The sequence below is a fragment of the Lampris incognitus genome, chromosome 18 (assembly GCF_029633865.1).
Source record: "Lampris incognitus isolate fLamInc1 chromosome 18, fLamInc1.hap2, whole genome shotgun sequence".
NCBI classification, from domain to species: Eukaryota; Metazoa; Chordata; class Actinopteri; order Lampriformes; family Lampridae; genus Lampris; species Lampris incognitus.
This window is the reverse complement of record NC_079228.1, coordinates 34,820,145-34,837,944: the sequence shown is the minus strand read 5'-3', so window position 1 is coordinate 34,837,944 and position 17,800 is coordinate 34,820,145. Positions and strand designations below refer to the sequence as shown.

General features: G+C 42.1%; 2 protein-coding genes across 3 annotated transcripts in view; one reads left to right on the top strand and one right to left on the bottom strand.

Annotated features, from left to right (window-relative positions):
* akap9 (A kinase (PRKA) anchor protein 9) overlaps positions 1-9,776 on the bottom strand; it is a 93,757-nt gene extending 83,981 nt beyond the window's left edge. Inside the window, exons 1-2 of the mRNA XM_056298324.1 lie at positions 9,578-9,776; positions 4,427-4,702 (exon numbers count right to left, since the gene is read on the bottom strand). Of these exons, the coding sequence (XP_056154299.1) occupies positions 4,427-4,702; positions 9,578-9,625 (324 nt within the window). The 5' untranslated portion in view covers positions 9,626-9,776. The remainder of the gene's footprint in view (positions 1-4,426; positions 4,703-9,577) is intronic.
* Positions 9,777-14,483: 4,707 nt separating this feature from the next.
* On the top strand, positions 14,484-16,359 carry LOC130129025 (transcription termination factor 1, mitochondrial). Of its 2 annotated transcripts, none has more exons than XM_056298821.1 (2): positions 14,484-14,520; positions 15,050-16,359. In XM_056298821.1, exon 2 carries the CDS (start codon positions 15,084-15,086, stop codon positions 16,257-16,259), a length of 1,176 nt encoding a protein of 391 aa, XP_056154796.1. In that variant the 5' UTR covers positions 14,484-14,520; positions 15,050-15,083; the 3' UTR covers positions 16,260-16,359. The 2 variants fall into 2 exon arrangements, with proteins under 2 accessions (XP_056154796.1, XP_056154797.1); XM_056298822.1 differs by having other exon boundaries at positions 14,509-14,567.
* Positions 16,360-17,800: the final 1,441 nt, after the last annotated feature.

Sequence of the window (17,800 nt, the reverse complement as noted above, 5' to 3'; positions counted from 1 at the left end):
TCAAAAAGCAGTACTGATAAGAGTCTGCAGGCTTCAGACCAAATAGGCATTTTCCCCCCCCAGACGGACGACAAAGTAAAACGCAAGAGGATCCTCCAAAAATGAACAAAATGTCAACTTTCACACCCTAACCTCTGTGGTAGTAGACAGGTGTGAATTTGATTGGCACCTGTGTTGAGGTTCACATGTGACAAGTGTGTCAGTGAACCACAGCACAACAGATTTGTGTTCCCTGTCAAAAGCGCAACCCGCAAGTTGTTTTTTTGCTTTTTGTTTTTTTGTTTGCTAATGCCAGTAAAGGACTTGAGAGAGCAAAACTTTGAAGATGCTGCGTTTCCACAGCAACCCCTGTTCTGCTCGAGGTTTGCTGCATCACTATAGAAAAGCTCTCTAAGGAGAATTGCAGCCCTTCTAAGTCCTCGGTAAGGAAAAGACATTGTTGTGAGGAAAATGGTGTATCAAAAAAGGTTGTTTTTTTTATCCTTTTGAAGATCAAGTGATTGAATATTTTATGATCATAATGATAATGATAAATTACCAGCTATCTGTTTCAATCTCTTGAAAGTCCCATGTCTCACTGTTTAGTGATGGATAACAGTTATAGTCTAGACAGCAACGGTCAGCTAAATTACACTCAGAGGTTATTGTTTTGGGGTTTTTTTTTAAATAGTGAAAGAGGGAAAGTGGGCTTCCTCTTGAGGATTAAAACCAATCACATATGAAAAAAAAAAACCATGTATTCATCCATCTTCAAGTCTGCTGACAAGTGTTCCAAGGCCACAGCAATCGCTCACACACACAGACGGATGCAGCTCAACCCCTTAAAAGTCAATTGTCTGTTTCCATGGCAACCAGTAATTTTGTAGGCACGCATCATGTTAAAATGTACAGTGGGGGCAGCGGAAAGGGGTTTATGCGGCAGGAATAAGAGCAAACTATTGAGTGGGCTGGTACCTGGAATAATGTGTAAAACAAGCTTAAGTCTTTGTTACAGCTTTTCGAAGTGCAGCTTTTTGTAATGATGGTCACTTACACGTTTCTCCATGGACTTTTACGATGGGGAAGCTTTCCCCTCAAATTTCATCTGAATCTCCTAGGAGCCATTTGTTACTGTTTCCTCTAAACAAACACAAAAACAGCAACAGAGTAACTACCATCTAAATTATTCAGTCGATTGGTGTGATTTACAGTCAGCTCCAACTGCCCGAGCTGGCAAGAAGATAATGATATTTAGGATAGCTAGCATTTGAGGTACCTGATATTTAATTTTAACTAAAAAAAAAAAAAAAAGAAAAGAAAAGGGAATTCAACGCAGCTGGACGTTTTGATTGCATGCATAAAAATGACTTAGAACAGGCTATAATTCAGTTCAATCGGCTGCAAAAATGTCCCTGCCCTGTACAAACTCATGCATGCAAAAAGAGGTAGGAAAGCATGGCCGACCTCTAACGACACTAATCACAATTTGAGTCTTTTTTTTTCACGATATATTTTGAAGGAAGGAAGGAAGGAAAGTCAGCGGGAGCAAGACGGAATACCTATACCTGAATGAGAGGGAGGACGGTGGAATGGTGAGGATGCAAGGAGTAGAGGTGACAAAGGCATACGAGTTTAAATACTTGGGGTCAACTGTCCAAAGTAACGGGGAGTGGAGTAGAGAGGTGAAGAAGAGAGTGCAGGCAGGGTGGAGTGGGTGGAGAAGAGTGTCAGGAGTGATTTGCGACAGAAGGGTACCAGCAAGAGTTAAAGGGAAGCTTTACAAGATGGTAGTGAGACCAGCTATGTTATATGGTTTGGAGACAGTGGCACTGACGAAAAGACAGGAGGTGGCGGAGATGAAGATGCTAAGATTTTCACTGGGAGTGATGAGGAAGGACAGGATTAGGAACAAGTATATTAGAGGGACAGCTCAGGTTGGACAGTTTAGAGACAAAGCAAGAGAGACAAGACTGAGATGGCTTGGACATGTGTGGAGGAGAGATGCTGGGTATACTGGGAGAAGGATGCTGCATATGGAGCTGCCAGGGAAAAGGAAAAGAGGAAGGCCAAAGAGGAGGTTTATGGATGTGGTGAGGGAGGACATGCAGGTGGCTGATGTGACAGGGGAAGATGCAGAGGACAGGAAGAGATGGAAACGGATGATCCGCTGTGGCGACCCTTAACGGGAGCAGCCGAAAGTAGTAGTAGATATTTTGAAGGAAGGTAGCAGTAGTCAGCAAAAAGGGATAAACAACACATTTGGGATCTGCATCAGTGAGGACCACAGAACACAAACCTCACAAAGGGCAGGCTAACAATGAAAAATGTCATGTGAAAATTGAACAGGCATTCTGGCTGTGGTTAAACTTAACTGATGCCAGCTCCCACCCCCCCACCCTCTCCCCCAAGGAAAACAAGTGGTCCAGTGTACTTTTTTGTGCCCGCCAGAACCAGAAAAAAATAATCAGAATACTTTATTCATCCCCAAGGGGAAATTGGGTCCTATTACAGACACACAATCTAGTAAAGAAAAATTAACAAGATACAAGATAACAAGAAATTAGAAATAAATAGAAATAACAAATAGAAATAAGTAGAAATAGAAGATAAAATAAGAACTAGAAATAACAGTAAAATATGCAAACATATGTGCCCCATGCTCCAGCATATAACACCCTATCTACGTATACTGTATTACTGCAGCATGAAACAAACAGCACAAACAAACACCCGACAAGGTGAACTAAGTCGAAGGCCGAGTCTAATGACTATTGACTCAGGCTGTCTGACTCTCTGAGGGAGGAGTTGTAAAGTTTGATGGCCCCAGTAGTGCATTTTGGCAGAACGAATCTCTAATAAAAATTGGCCTCTACATCTACACATTAATCAACTGTCCCTGAAATGTCTCACACTTGGTGTGTCTTTTCACGTTTTGATTCGCTCCGCTTCAGTTGCGCTGAAATGTTTGTAAATGGGCGGCACGGTGGCGCAGTGGTTAGCACGGTCGCCCCACAAGCAAGAAGGTCCTGGTTTCGAGCCCTGGGGTAGTCCCACCTTGGGGGTCGTCCCGGGTCGTCCTCTGTGTGGAGTTTGCATGTTCTCCCCGTGTCTGCGTGGGTTTCCTCCGGGGGCTCCGGTTTCCTCCCACAGTCCATAGACATGTAGGTCAGGTGAATCGGCCATACTAAATTGACCCGAGGTATGAATGTGTGTGTGTGTGTTGGCCCTGTGTGATGGCCTGGCGGCCTGTCCTGGGTGTCTCCCCGCCTGCCGCCGTATGACAGCTGGGATAGGCTCCAGCATCCCCGCGACCCTGACAGCAGGATAAGCGGTTCGGATAATGGATGGATGGATGGATGGATGGATGTCTATTAATGACTCACTGATAAACGGCCATTAATCATGATAAGGCTCTTGTCTGTGTTGTCTTAGTGCAATTCTCTAATCCAGGTGTTGCTTCCAAGATGAACGACAGAGTGCGTTTTACACGAGGTGTTTTCTAGAATTATTTTTCTTTCATATCTAACCAGGACGTAAACTCAAGATGAGAAAATCTTTTTTTTCATGGTCGACCTTCCCGGAGAATGGACAAACAAACGTTTTAGACAAAAAACAAAAATATTGCCTTGACAGGCTAAGATAGAAAAGAACACACAAAGCACAAGTGTTCATACAACTGCAAGGGTAGGATGCAGTGAAGAAAGGTGTAAAAACGGCACTGCAGCTCTGGCTAGGTGAAGTAGACAGAGGACCTTATCTTAAATAAACTTTTAACTGTCGGCCACTAATGTGAGTGGTCTGACTTGCACTTTGGTACCTTGTTGCTGTTGTACTCAAATTTACATTCGATATTGACAATTCAATGGGATTTTCCACAGACTCCAGTTTGAGATCAAGCTTGTCAGGCAAGGGTAAAAGAATAAACAAGTACGGCATACGTACTCCTCACACTAATAAGACCGTCCATTTGTATGACCTATTGCTTTTGAGTTTGTTCCAACTTATTAGTAAATGTTTCAGTTTGTAATCTCACCGTTTAACTGGATTTTGTTATCTAAAATGCTTAAAAGTGTTAATGTAACATTTTCAAATCTGCTAAAAAAACGAGTAGGAGAATCAATGACAGACTAGAAAACACTTAAATGTAAAGATTAATTGGCAAAAGTGTACATTTTAATTAAAAGAAAGAAATCAAAAATTCTCTTAAGTTTCCGTCTTTAAGAGCGCATCAAAACGTGATACCTCTAAAATGACAGAAAAATTGATAAAATCTTTCCAGTTTCTGTCCGGTGATTGACCCCCCTAACTAGAAGTCTATCAAGTCTACCAAACAATAAAAGGACTGGATTAAAGCATAACTCAGTAAACCATTACTTGGAAGTACTACATTAGCTGCAGAAAAAAAAAAAAAAAAAAAAACAAACAAATAAATAAAGTCCCCTCTCACCTCTATGGTGTAGGTCTGGTCATGCTTGACGGTCTCTCCACTCCGTAGAGTTCTGGCGAAGGTGAATTCTGTGGTAGGCGGGTGTCGATCTTCTTCTTCCTCTACACCACCCCTTCCTCCTGCTGTAACCTCATCTCCCACCGTGGACTCATCTTGCCCCACCTCCTGGTTTCCATGTGGATCTCCCTCCAAATCCTCCGCGTGCCTCTTTTTCTTCTTCTTCTTCTGTTTCTTCTGGGAGTCGGCGTGCGCTTTCCTCTGCCGATACTCAGCCAGCTGTACGGGAGGGGGAAAGCGAGAAGGGACAGGAGGGTTAAAACACGGCTCGTACCTTAGCTACTTAAAAGGTGAACCACAAAACAAGTAGTTTGTCCTACAGCCGTCTTTTAAAAACAAGCTAGGCTTACTCCCATTAGCCGTTTTAGTGCCGGCTTTGTTTAAACAGGCTGTACTTCCCAGTCTTTACTGAAATAACCAAACAATTCAACTGATAATCCATTCTAAAAAAAAAAACAAAAACAAAAAGGGCATAGCATAGAGTTAAAAAAAAGTTACAAAAAATGTTTATACCCACTGTAAAACTACATATTTTGGTGAGACTCAAGCGAAACATCGCGTGCCACCGTAGGATATCTGCCTTGCTTCGAGCGACTCCTAACCGCCCTGTGTCCGTATGACCCAACACATGTGCATCTTGCTGTGCTAAATGCTAATCTTGTAAACAGCTTCCAGATAAAGGGATTACATTTACAAACTATGTGAACTTTCAACTAAAAAAAAAAAATCTTTTGGGGATTTTACTCTTTCAAGCAATAGCTACTTCGTTCTGCCCTGTGATTAAAAAAAAAAAAAAAAAGAAAGAAAAAATTAACTAACGGCTGTCTTCTTACAAAAAGTAGGGTAGTTAACTGTAAAAATACACGGCTTGAGAACAGAAAGCATTTTCACGGCGTGTGTGATACAACTTGTCTCCGGTCCAAAGCACGGTGATATGCTCGAGGTTCTTGTGCAAATTGGGAGTTTTAGATTTGGGATTAGCGGATTTAAATCTTCCTTAATCTCCTCCATTCTGATGGCGTTCCGTCTCCCCCCCCCCACACTTTCATTCACTGGTTCTCTTTTAAAACGTGGATAGAGAGCGTCCTGAAAATTCAAACTTCGCCTGCCAGAACTAAAGATTCACTTGTGAAGATGACTAAATCAATCATTGAATCATTTGCTCCGCAGAGGATAAGTCCTTTTCAGTGTATTGAATGAAGGTCTTAATCATTTCAACATAGTGCTGGGCGATATGAAAAATATCACCACCACAATAATTACGGGGATTATTTTTTTTACCATATTAATATATATCACTATCTGCTTATAGATGCAAAAATACCACATTTAAGGATTCAACCGAGGTTCATCCCATTGTACTGTTCAGTCATATCTATATAATACTCCCTCATATATTTCCGAACCTCATTTTGTGAGAAATTTTAGGGAACGGATTCTCTTTATCATTGATTAAGACAACTAAATTGTGTATCGTGATATGAAAATATCCAAATCTGAACCCGATACAATACCTTGAAAGACAATAATATTGAATTATCGCCAAGCCCTACTTTCAATCGACAATTTGGCCCCAACAAACAACATGGCGTGTTCATTTTTTGAGGTAAAGCCTCACTAGCTGTACCAGTACATTTTTAGCACTGGTCTAACATTTCCCCATTGCACACTAATGCTCTGTTAGAAACACACACACACACGCACGCAACAAGGGTGTGGGACATTTAATTGTCATCAAGGGAACGACGACACAAACTGCACAGAGTGGATAGGGATAATGCTGATATCCAGTATGTAGTAGTGGTGAGTGAGCAGGGCAGATACTACCACGGGCTACAAGCAGGTATCCCGCGGACTGCCGTAGATAGTCCGTTTCCAGGGAGACTACGCTAATGCCCGCTTACCTGTCTGAAAGGTGTCTGTCTGCCTAATTAGACAGAATGCACATTAACAACCAAGTTACACAAAGACTCTGGCCAAGAAGCATCTGCCAATAATTCTAAGCTTCTTGTTTCTGAACCGTTTGGAGCACCGTAGTAAAGCTCGCCACATCCATTTAGATGGTCGCAGGTGATTTGTGAACCACATGAAAGCAGATGAAACAGACTTGGAAACACCTTCTGAGACCAACCAGTACTGTCTTACACTCACTTCGTTCTACGTGGCAAGCCACAGTTTTGTCGCACCTTAAGAAGTAGGCTAGTAAGGTTGGTTTTTTTTTTTTTTTACCACAGCTTGCTTAAAGACTACAGTAGGTAAGGTTATACAAATGTAGGCTACCATTTCAATATGAATTACTCGTAACTAAATCAATATGACAACCTTATTTACTGCATCAACCAGATGGAATAATAACCAATTTTGAAATGAGTTTAATTTTGGAGACCAGAATCTTCGGTAGAGCTATTCCTCCAATGGATGATGTGCATTTGCCCTACTTGGCAAAGAAGAGCCATGCATTGCTGAACATATGGGGGACTGGAGACTATGTAGGTGTATCACCATCTGCTGTCTCAATGACGGAACTAGACAGGCAATGTTTGCAAACATTTCTGGACAGCACGTTGCTCATCACATCATCATCATAATTCTATAACACTTACAAACAAGCGGGTGTATTTTTTGTTAACAAATCAAAGATATTAGGTACACTACTTGGCCATAGTAAAAGGAAAGGGCAACACTAAAGACTTATCTCATGCCTCCCAGCACATCAGAGACACCCCAAGGTTACGCACTAATATCTTAACAATGTAGGTCTATCTCACAAGCCCATTGAAATTGCATAAATGCCAAGCACCCACCAGAGAACATGCAGATAACCGAAACAAGACAGAGCCCTGCTCAAAGAAATTTGCAGTAGGCCTCGTGGTGCAACTAAATTGCTCTATAAATTGTTGGTATTAGTTTAAAAAAATCCTTCTATGTCTTGTAGTCAGGCAGCAAGACTTGTAGCCTGCGTAGAGAACCTGCACTGTAAGGCAGCAGGCACTTTACTGCAAAACAGCAAGAACAAAGGCACAATATGCTAAAGCACTATTTTTTTTTTTTGTCTGTAAGCATTTCTAGCAAAATAACAGGTTCATACTTTACTACATTTTGTAAAATGGGGCAAAAGCTCTGTCGGAGGACTCACTCAGTCACAGAGAGAAAACTGTCTGACACAATGCCACTTCAGTGGCATTATGCGAGTGCCACTAAACCCGAAGAACCAGGAGAAGAGCATCACCATGATTAGAGTTCAGCAGGGACACTGAGCTGTAATCCCTGATTTCCTTATTCTGGTCTTTTTTTTTCTTCAAGATAATCCTTTGTATAACACAACTAATTCCAGTTATCTCTATGTCAACGGCCTTATGCTTTTGAAGGCTAGAGAGCGTTCAGCCCTATATTTTGAGGTAGTTGCAGTTGAGAAAGTATGAAAGGCAATTACGGACAGGAAAGAGGCCACTTGGCTATGGCCATTGAAAACTAGACAACTGTAAAACAATTCTAGTCGATTCATCAATTTGCCAATAATGACAATGTTCAATATCAGAATTCAGGATAGCGAGGATTGTATCTTAAAAGTAAGTCTCTCGAATTCATTGCATATGTAATGTTGGTCATAGTCTGTCCCAAACATAGGACAGTGCAGGACCATGATTATCACTGACTCCTGGAGGATTATGCAAAGGCCTTTGCCAAGTAGATCAAGTCGTGATTTGCTGTTCCCAAACTGTCTACTGCTGTCCATCACTGACACTGAGCTTCAGGCTATTTAAGAAGCCTTGGGAACGAACCCTAGGTGCAATTTCCTGTACATGTGCTAATAATGATCAGCTATAACTGCACAGTTCAGCAAATAAAGTCAATACACTGACCTAACCCCTCCCAGCTGCAAAACTATTGGGGCCCATCAGACTATAACATAGTCTAATGTGGTGTTATTGTTTACAACAACAATAAGCCATCTTTTAGCCCACTGTATTCAAAGGGCTGTTGTCGTGAAGATGCTGAAAAATCTTGGTGTACGGGATTAGTTTTTATGGGATACTCCAATGTTTCCACAAGCTCTTCAGCTCATCACCCAGAGGTAGAGGCTTGTTAAAGACAATATGTCAAGAGAAAAACCTCAAGGCCGGACCCAAGTCAACTCCTGCATTTCCACTTCACTACAGAATATCCCTCTGCAGAGAAACTTAATGGCCTACAACAACAGGGACAATGTCACTGATCACATTGCCAAAATTGTATCTCCGCTGCAAATGGGAGATTGTCACAGTGCCAAATGTAGTGTAAAGCAAAACACAGCCTTGGGTTTTCCTACCACACTGAGAGGCCTTTCATCGACACAGATGCCAACCATGGTTATGCCCTTGGGCCGCCCCCCTGCGTAACTCCAGATGGCAAATCACCAGATCCAAGACGACTCCTCCAGCTAAACACACCAGCACTCTTAGGATTAGAACTGAAAATCAATCAATCTTATCAATTTTATTGCTTTCCAGTTTTTTTTTCACACAGATAAACTGGATTTGTTGTCTCTGTGCATGCTCGGTTGGGTTTGTTGTTGTTGTTGTTGTTGATTGCGCTGTCGCTACACTGTATCGTGCGGATTCGTTGTCCCCTGCGACGCTTATGCGGGTGGTTATGCGGGTGGTCTCGGTGGGTGGGTGAGGAAGGGTGGTGGTGGTGGGACTGTTTGCCTGCATTGGTTTAGGGGGCACGTCCTCCAAATCTTGTCACGCATGATCGACAGCCATGGGAAAGACGAGACAGCGTGGACGGCGGGTGGGTTTGCTTGCGCACCCCCCCCCCCTCCAATAGGCAAACTTGGGAGAGGGGCAAAAAGGGCAACAGTTGAGGGAAGGACGGCGCAGGGCGCATGTTTTCCAAGAATGACAGCTGAGTGGGTGGGGGGGGCGGATGGTAGGGGGGGGGTCCGAACAGCTGACACACCAAACCATGACACAATAAGTTGATGACACGCTAAAAACCCAACACAGAGGGAAGCAACGCACAGAAACTAAAGCAGAGGATATTGTTGTCCGACTTTTTCCAATACACACACACACAACACACACAAACACAACCCAAAAACGTGTAGCGTACCTTTGCTTTGCCGGCCTCGAGTTTCTTCTGCCTCTCCTCGTCTTCCATCGCCGCCGTCTCTGTGGCTCAAACGAAACGGAAATGGCTTCATGCGAAGAGTCACCGGGCGACCCTAAAGGCTAACGACAAAGCAGCCGAAGCGACTGGACACCGGCCTCGGGCGGGGTCCCCGAAACTGGGCGCCGGCGTCACGGTGCTAAAAGCGGGCTCCTTGGTGTAGTCTAAACTTGGCCGCCATGTTTTCCACGTCAGGATGAGACGGTCGTGGTGACGTCACCGAGGCGCTCTGTCAACCACGCGCTAGACGCGTCAGTCTCATTGCTGGTTGTGTTTAGACTGGTTGTGTTTAGACTGGTTATGTTTATACTGGTTATGTTTATACTGGTTGTGTTTATACTGGTTATGTTTAGACTGGTTATGTTTATACTGGTTATGTTTAGACTGGTTATGTGTATACTGGTTATGTGTATACTGGTTATGTTTATACTGGTTGTGTTTATACTGGTTATGTTTAGACTGGTTATGTTTATACTGGTTATGTTTAGACTGGTTATGTTTAGACTGGTTATGTTTAGACTGGTTGTGTTTATACTGGTTATGTTTATACTGGTTATGTTTAGACTGGTTATGTTTATACTGGTTATGTTTATACTGGTTATGTTTATACTGGTTGTGTTTATACTGGTTGTGTTTATACTGGTTATGTTTATACTGGTTATGTTTATACTGGTTTACCTATCGTTGGTTGCCCGCTAAACCTTTAAATAGGTTACACTAACTAAAAGAACGTAACATTTTCTAACACTTTGGTCGTTACAAAACGCAACTTAGCCCGTCTTATTTTTTAAACTTAAACCTATTATTATATTCAGTTTTATATATTTTGTCTATTTTTTTAAATTTTATTAATTTTTATCTATTTTTAAGTGGCTTGTTTATTTTTTTCTCTTCTCAAGTCAAGTATATCTCTCATACAGACTGTAAATGGATGTGACGTTTCTGCAAGTGCCTGTTCTGTACTGTTATGCTGTTGTTGTTTTTTTTTACAAAAAAAAGATTGGGATTTTAACACAACATTCAAGTAAAATTTACTGTATGCTAAAAAGGAAAAAAAAGTCTGAAGAATAGATAAAAAGTAACACTGTCTAACTGGATTATGTTTGACCCATCAGGACACTGGGTGTATGTATGCTTAGGCACTCTTGCAGATGCCAAACATATGCATGATAATGTTGATTTGACCCCCCCCTCCCCACCAAATGAATAAATGAAGAAATATATGAATATGGTCCAGTTTGTTTTAAATCAACTCTAAATCTTCTCTTTCTGAAAGCATCACCCCTTTCCTCGAGTCAGCACTAGTTTTCCTCGATGGCTTTTACATCAGGATTCATAAATATATATATAACTTGGTAAAAACTGAATGGGGAAGGAGTCCATGAAAAAGCTATTACTTTCACATTACCAACTAATAACGTTTTTTTGTTTTTTTTTATCTTAGATATTCACCATGTCTCTCCTGTATTTTCAAATTAGCTGAAAATTAGCTAATGGTTGCCACTGCACATTACTGTGTTGCTGTCTCAGTGCTCTACAGTTAAATGACTCGGACTGCAGTCTCCCATCTTCGGAATTGAGACTTGCTTCATTAAACTTATTTCCTGAAGTGATAATGGTCATCCTCCCCAGAAGCAGCCATGTGTTAAGCCTTGTCTTCTTCACTGATGAGACAGCAGGCAGGCCAGTGGCCCAAATATCAGTTTCCAGAAAATAGGTGAGAGCCCGAGATGAAGGTAAAGAGGAGGACTCACAGATACAACGCTTAATTGATCTTACAAATATTTCATTGACTACTGTGACAAAACACAATTACAAGGCCTCTCCAATCCGATTCTTATGTCACTTGCGATGCTATCATGTGTTTCATTATAAAATGAGAGACTCTCACACATATGAATGTGTCTATTGTCCAAGGCTGAAACTGATAATTGCAAACGTACCAGCAGCAGCAGCAGTAGTAGTGGTAGTAGCAGGAGATGAGGGTCTGTGTCGCCGGGTGACAGGAGCCGTACAACTTATTGTCTGGCAGATCTTGAATTCCACCCATCTTCTTTTAGACATCCTTACCAATGTGATTTCACTTTTGAACGTCTACTGTCTGCGCTGCAGCCTCTGGAACCACTGACCGTCTGAAAGTTTAGGCGCCTCAATTATGGATACGACGACTGGAGTACTGTGTCGGATCTACAGTTACCCGAGTAACTTCTCCACCTGGACCACATAATCCACTGCCATGTTGCCGCGGTGACATAGACACGATAATTAACATTCCACTAGGCTGTGAGGATTTAGACTGAGGACCTGAAGAGGACACTGGAAGAGGGAAAATATTAGAGAGGTCAAAGAGAAAGGCCTTTGACCATTGATTTAGTCATAGAGGATGAACTCAGCCATGTCAAATGACGAGGCTGTACTGAGACTATACAGTTTGTTCAAACTTGAAAATCATCTGCTTTCATGTTGCAGACAAGGTGTAGATGCAGCGTGGTGGAGTGGAAATGCAGGGGGGGGAAATCAGCTGTGTTTGCTGCAAAAAGCAGGCATAGGAAAAGGCAGATCTGGTAGAAGATGCATGTTAAGATCAGTTGGCAATCTATTTGTGGAGACAATGGAAGTCCTTGTTTGTTTCAGGTGTAATAGGATGGTGCTAAAGCAGAGCAGCATAATGCTTCTTCCTTGTCTCTAGATCCACATGCAGGAATACTTTTGTTAGCATGGGGTCCAGTCCAGTTCGGTGAAAGCCTTCTCTCTCGCATCACGCCCTGTTTCCCTCCTCATCTTTCCTAGGGAATGAGAAATGATGAAAAGAGAATGAGAGCAAACGAGGTATGATTATTCGCTCACCATAGGCTGAGTGGGATTGGGCACATTATTAAAAACATCTGCTTGGTCGAACCAAATGATTGGCACAAAAAAAAAAAGACGAAGCATATTCTGTCCAGTGTAAATATCGGAGAGAGCTGTTTTGCCTAAGCAACATTATCAGTTCAATTTCACAACTGCTTAGTGAAAATCTATTTGAATGATGAAGAGATCACTACACCATACTAAAATATTCATTAGGCGGGGAACTCATCAGTTAAGGGAATGGGTTAATAGCTTTTTTTTCCTTTTTCTTTTTTTTTTTGGTGCAGCGCTTGCAAGCCCTGCTATATGCTGAAATGGGCAGCTCACAGGCATGAAAGAGAGTCAGCTGGCAAATGAAATCCATAGAGGTCTACCATGAATAAAGTATAAGGGTCTTTCATCGCTTACTATCCAAGAAAAGACTACAATGTGCATTGATAATGCAACGTGGAGAGGAATGTGATATGGTGTGAGTCCACTTGCAAAGTTACCTGTGTTGTAGTATAATTGTAGATGGACTAAATAGACCCCATCAAATCTAAAAGAGACTGATTGGTACTATTGGTATTGGCAGTGGTAGGGGTCATAGTGCTCACTGGCATTTCCAGAAAAAAAAGCAAGATTGTTAGGAGGAGGAACAATGGATTTTCCATTTTACACCTTAACAGACATAGCTCAAAATTGCTATTTCGGTGTGTCATGGAATCCTCCCAGAGTAAGTGCACGTCTGGCGAGCTCATGACTGAATCTTTTGACACCTTTGGTTTATATCTGCTCAAGTGCATCCCATGTAAGCATACCTCCATCTACTGGAGTGAAGGGCACCCATGTAGTTACCTTAAACCCCGGAGCAGCAGATTTAAACAGAAGTTTAGCGTCAACTATTCTGCAGAACTGTTTGGAGCACACAAATGTTACTGGTAAGGGTTTTGGATGGGACATTAACAAGAAAGCGGAACAGTGCAGATTCCATATTAGACAACACGGTTCAGCAGTTATTATTAGCAGCATTTTCCACATGGACATTTCCACAACCCAAAGTAAATCTTCAAATATTAGAAAAGAGGAGAGAATGGACAGAGAGAAATATTAACACTAGGTACTCGGTTCAAGAAGATCTGAAGAAGAGCTGCTGTAATTATCTAAATATTTTTTACAGATGGATCAAAACACCCAAATAATGAGCATGGGGTGGGTATTTACATTCCACAGTTCGATAAGGCAATTGTTAAGAGAATTTCAAACAGGTTATCAGTATACACAGCCAAACTGACAGCAATAATCCATTAAAGTAGTGTTATGTTCATATTCTGCTGCTGCAATACAAAGTATAAAATCAGGACAAACAGTTCGAGTGGATCTATTAATTGAGGTTTATACGATCTTATTATATCTACAGCAACTAGGAATATATGTTCATTTCTCTTGGATACAGCACATGTTGGTGTAGAGGGAAATTATGTTGCAGATAAGCTTGCTAAAAGTGCATTAAACAAAAATGATATTTTGGAATGTGTTTCGGGGGATCAGAAGCAAAATAATTTATTCATCACGGAATAATGAAGTCGTGGCAGGAAATCTGAAATAATGACACTAAGGATAGAGATTATTACAAAATTCAAAAATCTGTCAAGAGTGGGAAGTAATAGAGGCAAATGTAGGAAAGAAGATGATATATTCCGTAGGTTGAGAATAGGACAACTGGACTCAGTGCTAATTCATAATCAATGAAAAAGGCCGTGTTGGATAAATGTGAAACATAACTGCAAGGGAGTGGCGCGTCAAAGGTCTGTTAGAGACAGGGGACAAACAATCACAGGTAAAAAGTGCTTTATTTAAATACTTGAACGAAATAGGTTTACCATCCAGAATATGATTTCTTTACGGAGTCGTGACGCTACATCCTCCAGTACAGTAGGTGGCGGCATGCGTCTTTAACGTTGGTTTGTAGTCCGCCAGTAAAACCAACGAAGAAGTAATGAGTCTCACTGCGCAGACTCTGACATTGCAGGCGTCTGAGAAACGAAACCCAGGAGGTGAGCGTTGTGGATTTTATTGAGTTATAAAGAGGATGTTAATATTCGTAAGTGTTTCGGCTTTCTAGATGAAATGTTACCTGGCGGAGCCGTAATGGCGATGCACACGGTCGCTTTTGTACCGTGTCCTCGGCCGGAAACGCTCAGACTTTCCTCAACATGATGAACTTTTAATGCCTGGTATCTTTATTTTAGCAGTAGACTCTATGTAACCCGCTGACCAAAAAAAAGTTTAGCAACGATACAGAGCTTATATAACGCATTGTCGAAAGCTGGCCGTCATTTGAGGAATGCTGGTGTCAAGTATCCCTTCGCTAAACGCGAGTAATTGATTACAAAAAAATGGCGTATGGTCTGAATGTGACGAGGGGCAGAAAAGTCGAGACATTGTTTCGAGACTCGTTAAATCCAGTAGTGTTCTGTGCCTTATCGTTTCCAAAACGTGATGGCGACTTCTGATTCTGCCTTAGTTGTGATTGCTCTTGCTTACTTTTGCTAATTATTTTCGTTTTCTGTCTTCTCAACTTAGGCATTGACAGCAGCTGCAATTGCGGTTCAAGAAAATGGCCGCGGTTCCTGTTGTCAGAACTCTTTTCAGTCTCCGCCAGTCACTGCCGTTGAAATGCAGCCCGTGCCTCCGTCTGGTACAAGTGACCTGTTACTGCCGTCCAAGGGGTATTAGTCTCAGGGGTTTTTGCACTGTTACCCCAAAAATCAACGAGCCCAACAAGTCTGTGCCGGGCACAGAGAATAAATCTCTGCTCGAGAGCCTTTGTCTCATGGGGGTGGATGTAAAGATGGCACGCCAGCGCCAACCCGGGGTGCTGCGAAAAACCCTCACAAATGAGCGAGGCGTTGGACAGTTTCTGCAGAGCAAAGGCGCCAGCCCAAAAGTGATTGCCAGCATCATATCTCGCTTTCCCCGCTCCATCACCCGCTCGGTCAACCACTTGGAACAGCGCTGGGAGCTGTGGAGAAACATTTTCGAGAGTGACGAGGAGATTGTGAGCATCCTGGACCGCTCACCTGAGTCTTTCTTTCGCTCCAGTGACAATGAAAACTTGGAACAAAACATCTTTTTCCTGATCTCAATAGGAATTGACAAAAAGAGCATCCACCGGCTGGTGACTAGAGCGCCACGGACCTTCTCTAATAGTGTAGAGCTTAATAAACAGATGGTGTGGTTTCTGCAGGATGTCTGTGCAAAACTTGGTGGAGAGAATCCGGAGCAGTTCGCCAAAACCATCGTAACAAAAAATGTCTACATTTTAATTCGAAGCATCAAGAGAGTCCAGAAAAACATTGACTTCTTGAAATATTTACTCAAGCTGAGTGATTCTGAACTCTCATCTTTTCTTCAAGGCCCAGGGGCAGATATCCTGGACCTTTCCAATGAGTATCTCAAAAACAACTTCAAAAACCTTGAACAGAAGATGGCTCTCTTTGGTTGTTGTAAAGCCGACATAAGAAAACTCATAGTCACCTATCCTATCGTGCTGTATATCGGGTCAGTGACACTGAATGCCAAATTGGATTGCCTGCTAAATGGAGGAATAACAATAAAGCAAATAGTGGAAAAACCTAAGATTCTGGATTACAGCACACGGAATATTACAGGGCGTCTACAAGAGTTGGAGAGGGTGGGATATGACTTTAAAAAGAATGGCATCAATATCTTGAACACTAGTCAAAAGCGGTTTGATGCAAATATGGGAAAACTTGTCTCTGTAGTTCACTGAATGGATGCTATAATGTTGAACAGTATGTAGGATGTCACAGTTCTTTCAGCCCAGTTCAAGGATAACTGAGTTGATGAATAGAAATGTTTAAAATAAAATGACCACGATTACTTATAAATACTTTGCCTTTTTTTGTTTGTTTTTTGTGTTATGATGATGAAAAAAAGGGATTTTACAGGTTTTGCAGTTATTCATAAAGGAAACTCCACCATTCGACACTTAAATCTATTTTACTGGCACTGTTGTAAGATTAACAAAGATCAATACAAAAGCAATGCCACTATAGTTAGTATTAGGATAAAAACTAGTAATACTACACATTTTTTTGGTTCATAACTCAAAATTCAAAAAGAGCCTTAAGACTCAAGATGCTCTGTCATCTCTCACTAGGTGTTCTTGTTATACATGTGTGATATGTGATTTATTACATAATAGGATTGTGTAGTTTTTTTTAGATTTGTTTAGTAAATGTTGTCATCTCATCATCAGCCACTTCTCCGGGGTCGGGTCGCGGTGGCAGCAAACTAAGTAAGGCAAGGCAAGTTTATTTGTATAGCACCTTATTATCGCAGAGGTCATTCAAAGTGCTTTACAGGCAAAAGATAAGGGAAAAAAGGGCATTATAAAAGGATAAGATAAATAAAAGTACAGACAAATTTGATAAAAGTACAGACAAGTTTAAAACTACTACTTTCGGCTGCTCCTGTTAAGGGTCACCACAGCGGATCGTCCGTTTCCATTTCTTCCTGTCTTCTACATCCTACTCTGTCACACCACCCACCTGCATGTCCTCTCTCATTACGTCCATAAACCTCCTCTTTGACTTTCATCTTCCCTGGCAGCTCCATATTCAGCATCCTCCCAATATACCCAGCATCTCTCCTCCACACATGTCCAAACCATCTCAATCTTGCCTCTCTTGCTTTGTCTCCAAACCGTCCACCTTGAGCTGTCCCTCTACTATAATCATTCCTAATCCTGTCCTTCTTCGTCACTCCCAACGAAAATCTTAGCATCTTCATCTCTGCCACCTCCAGCTCCACCTCCTGTCTTTTCATCAGTGCCACTGTCTCCACTCCATATAACAGCTGGTCTCACAACCATATTGTAAACCTTCCCTTTGACGCTTCCCTTTAACTCTTGCACAAGTTTAAAACTGAGTTTGTAAAATAAATAAAAGTAGGATATTCCAGACGTCCCTCTCCCCCAACAACACCCTCCAGCTCCTCCTGGGGAATCCCTACGCGTTCCCAGGCCAGACTGGGCATGTAGTTCGCCCAGGGAGTTCTGTGACTACCCCGGGGTCTCCTCCCAGTTGGACATACATACATTATAATCTAAGTATTGTAATATATTGTAGCGAATTCGGGGGACAACGCAACCACAGGAACTGCCGCGGCCGGGAAGCGAACCCGTATCGCCCGCACCGCAGGAGACATCGCTTTAGTCTAGCGGTTAGCGATGCCTCCTGCGGTGCGGTGCGGAACCAATGTTCAGTACACGTTGCCCCACGGACCCTTCTTTGCAGCGCAAACGTGCGG

Bases quoted from the DNA above. Each gene is read 5' to 3' on its own strand.
- LOC130129025 (XM_056298821.1), top strand. From the start codon at position 15,084: ATGGCCGCGGTTCCTGTTGTCAGAACTCTTTTCAGTCTCCGCCAGTCA.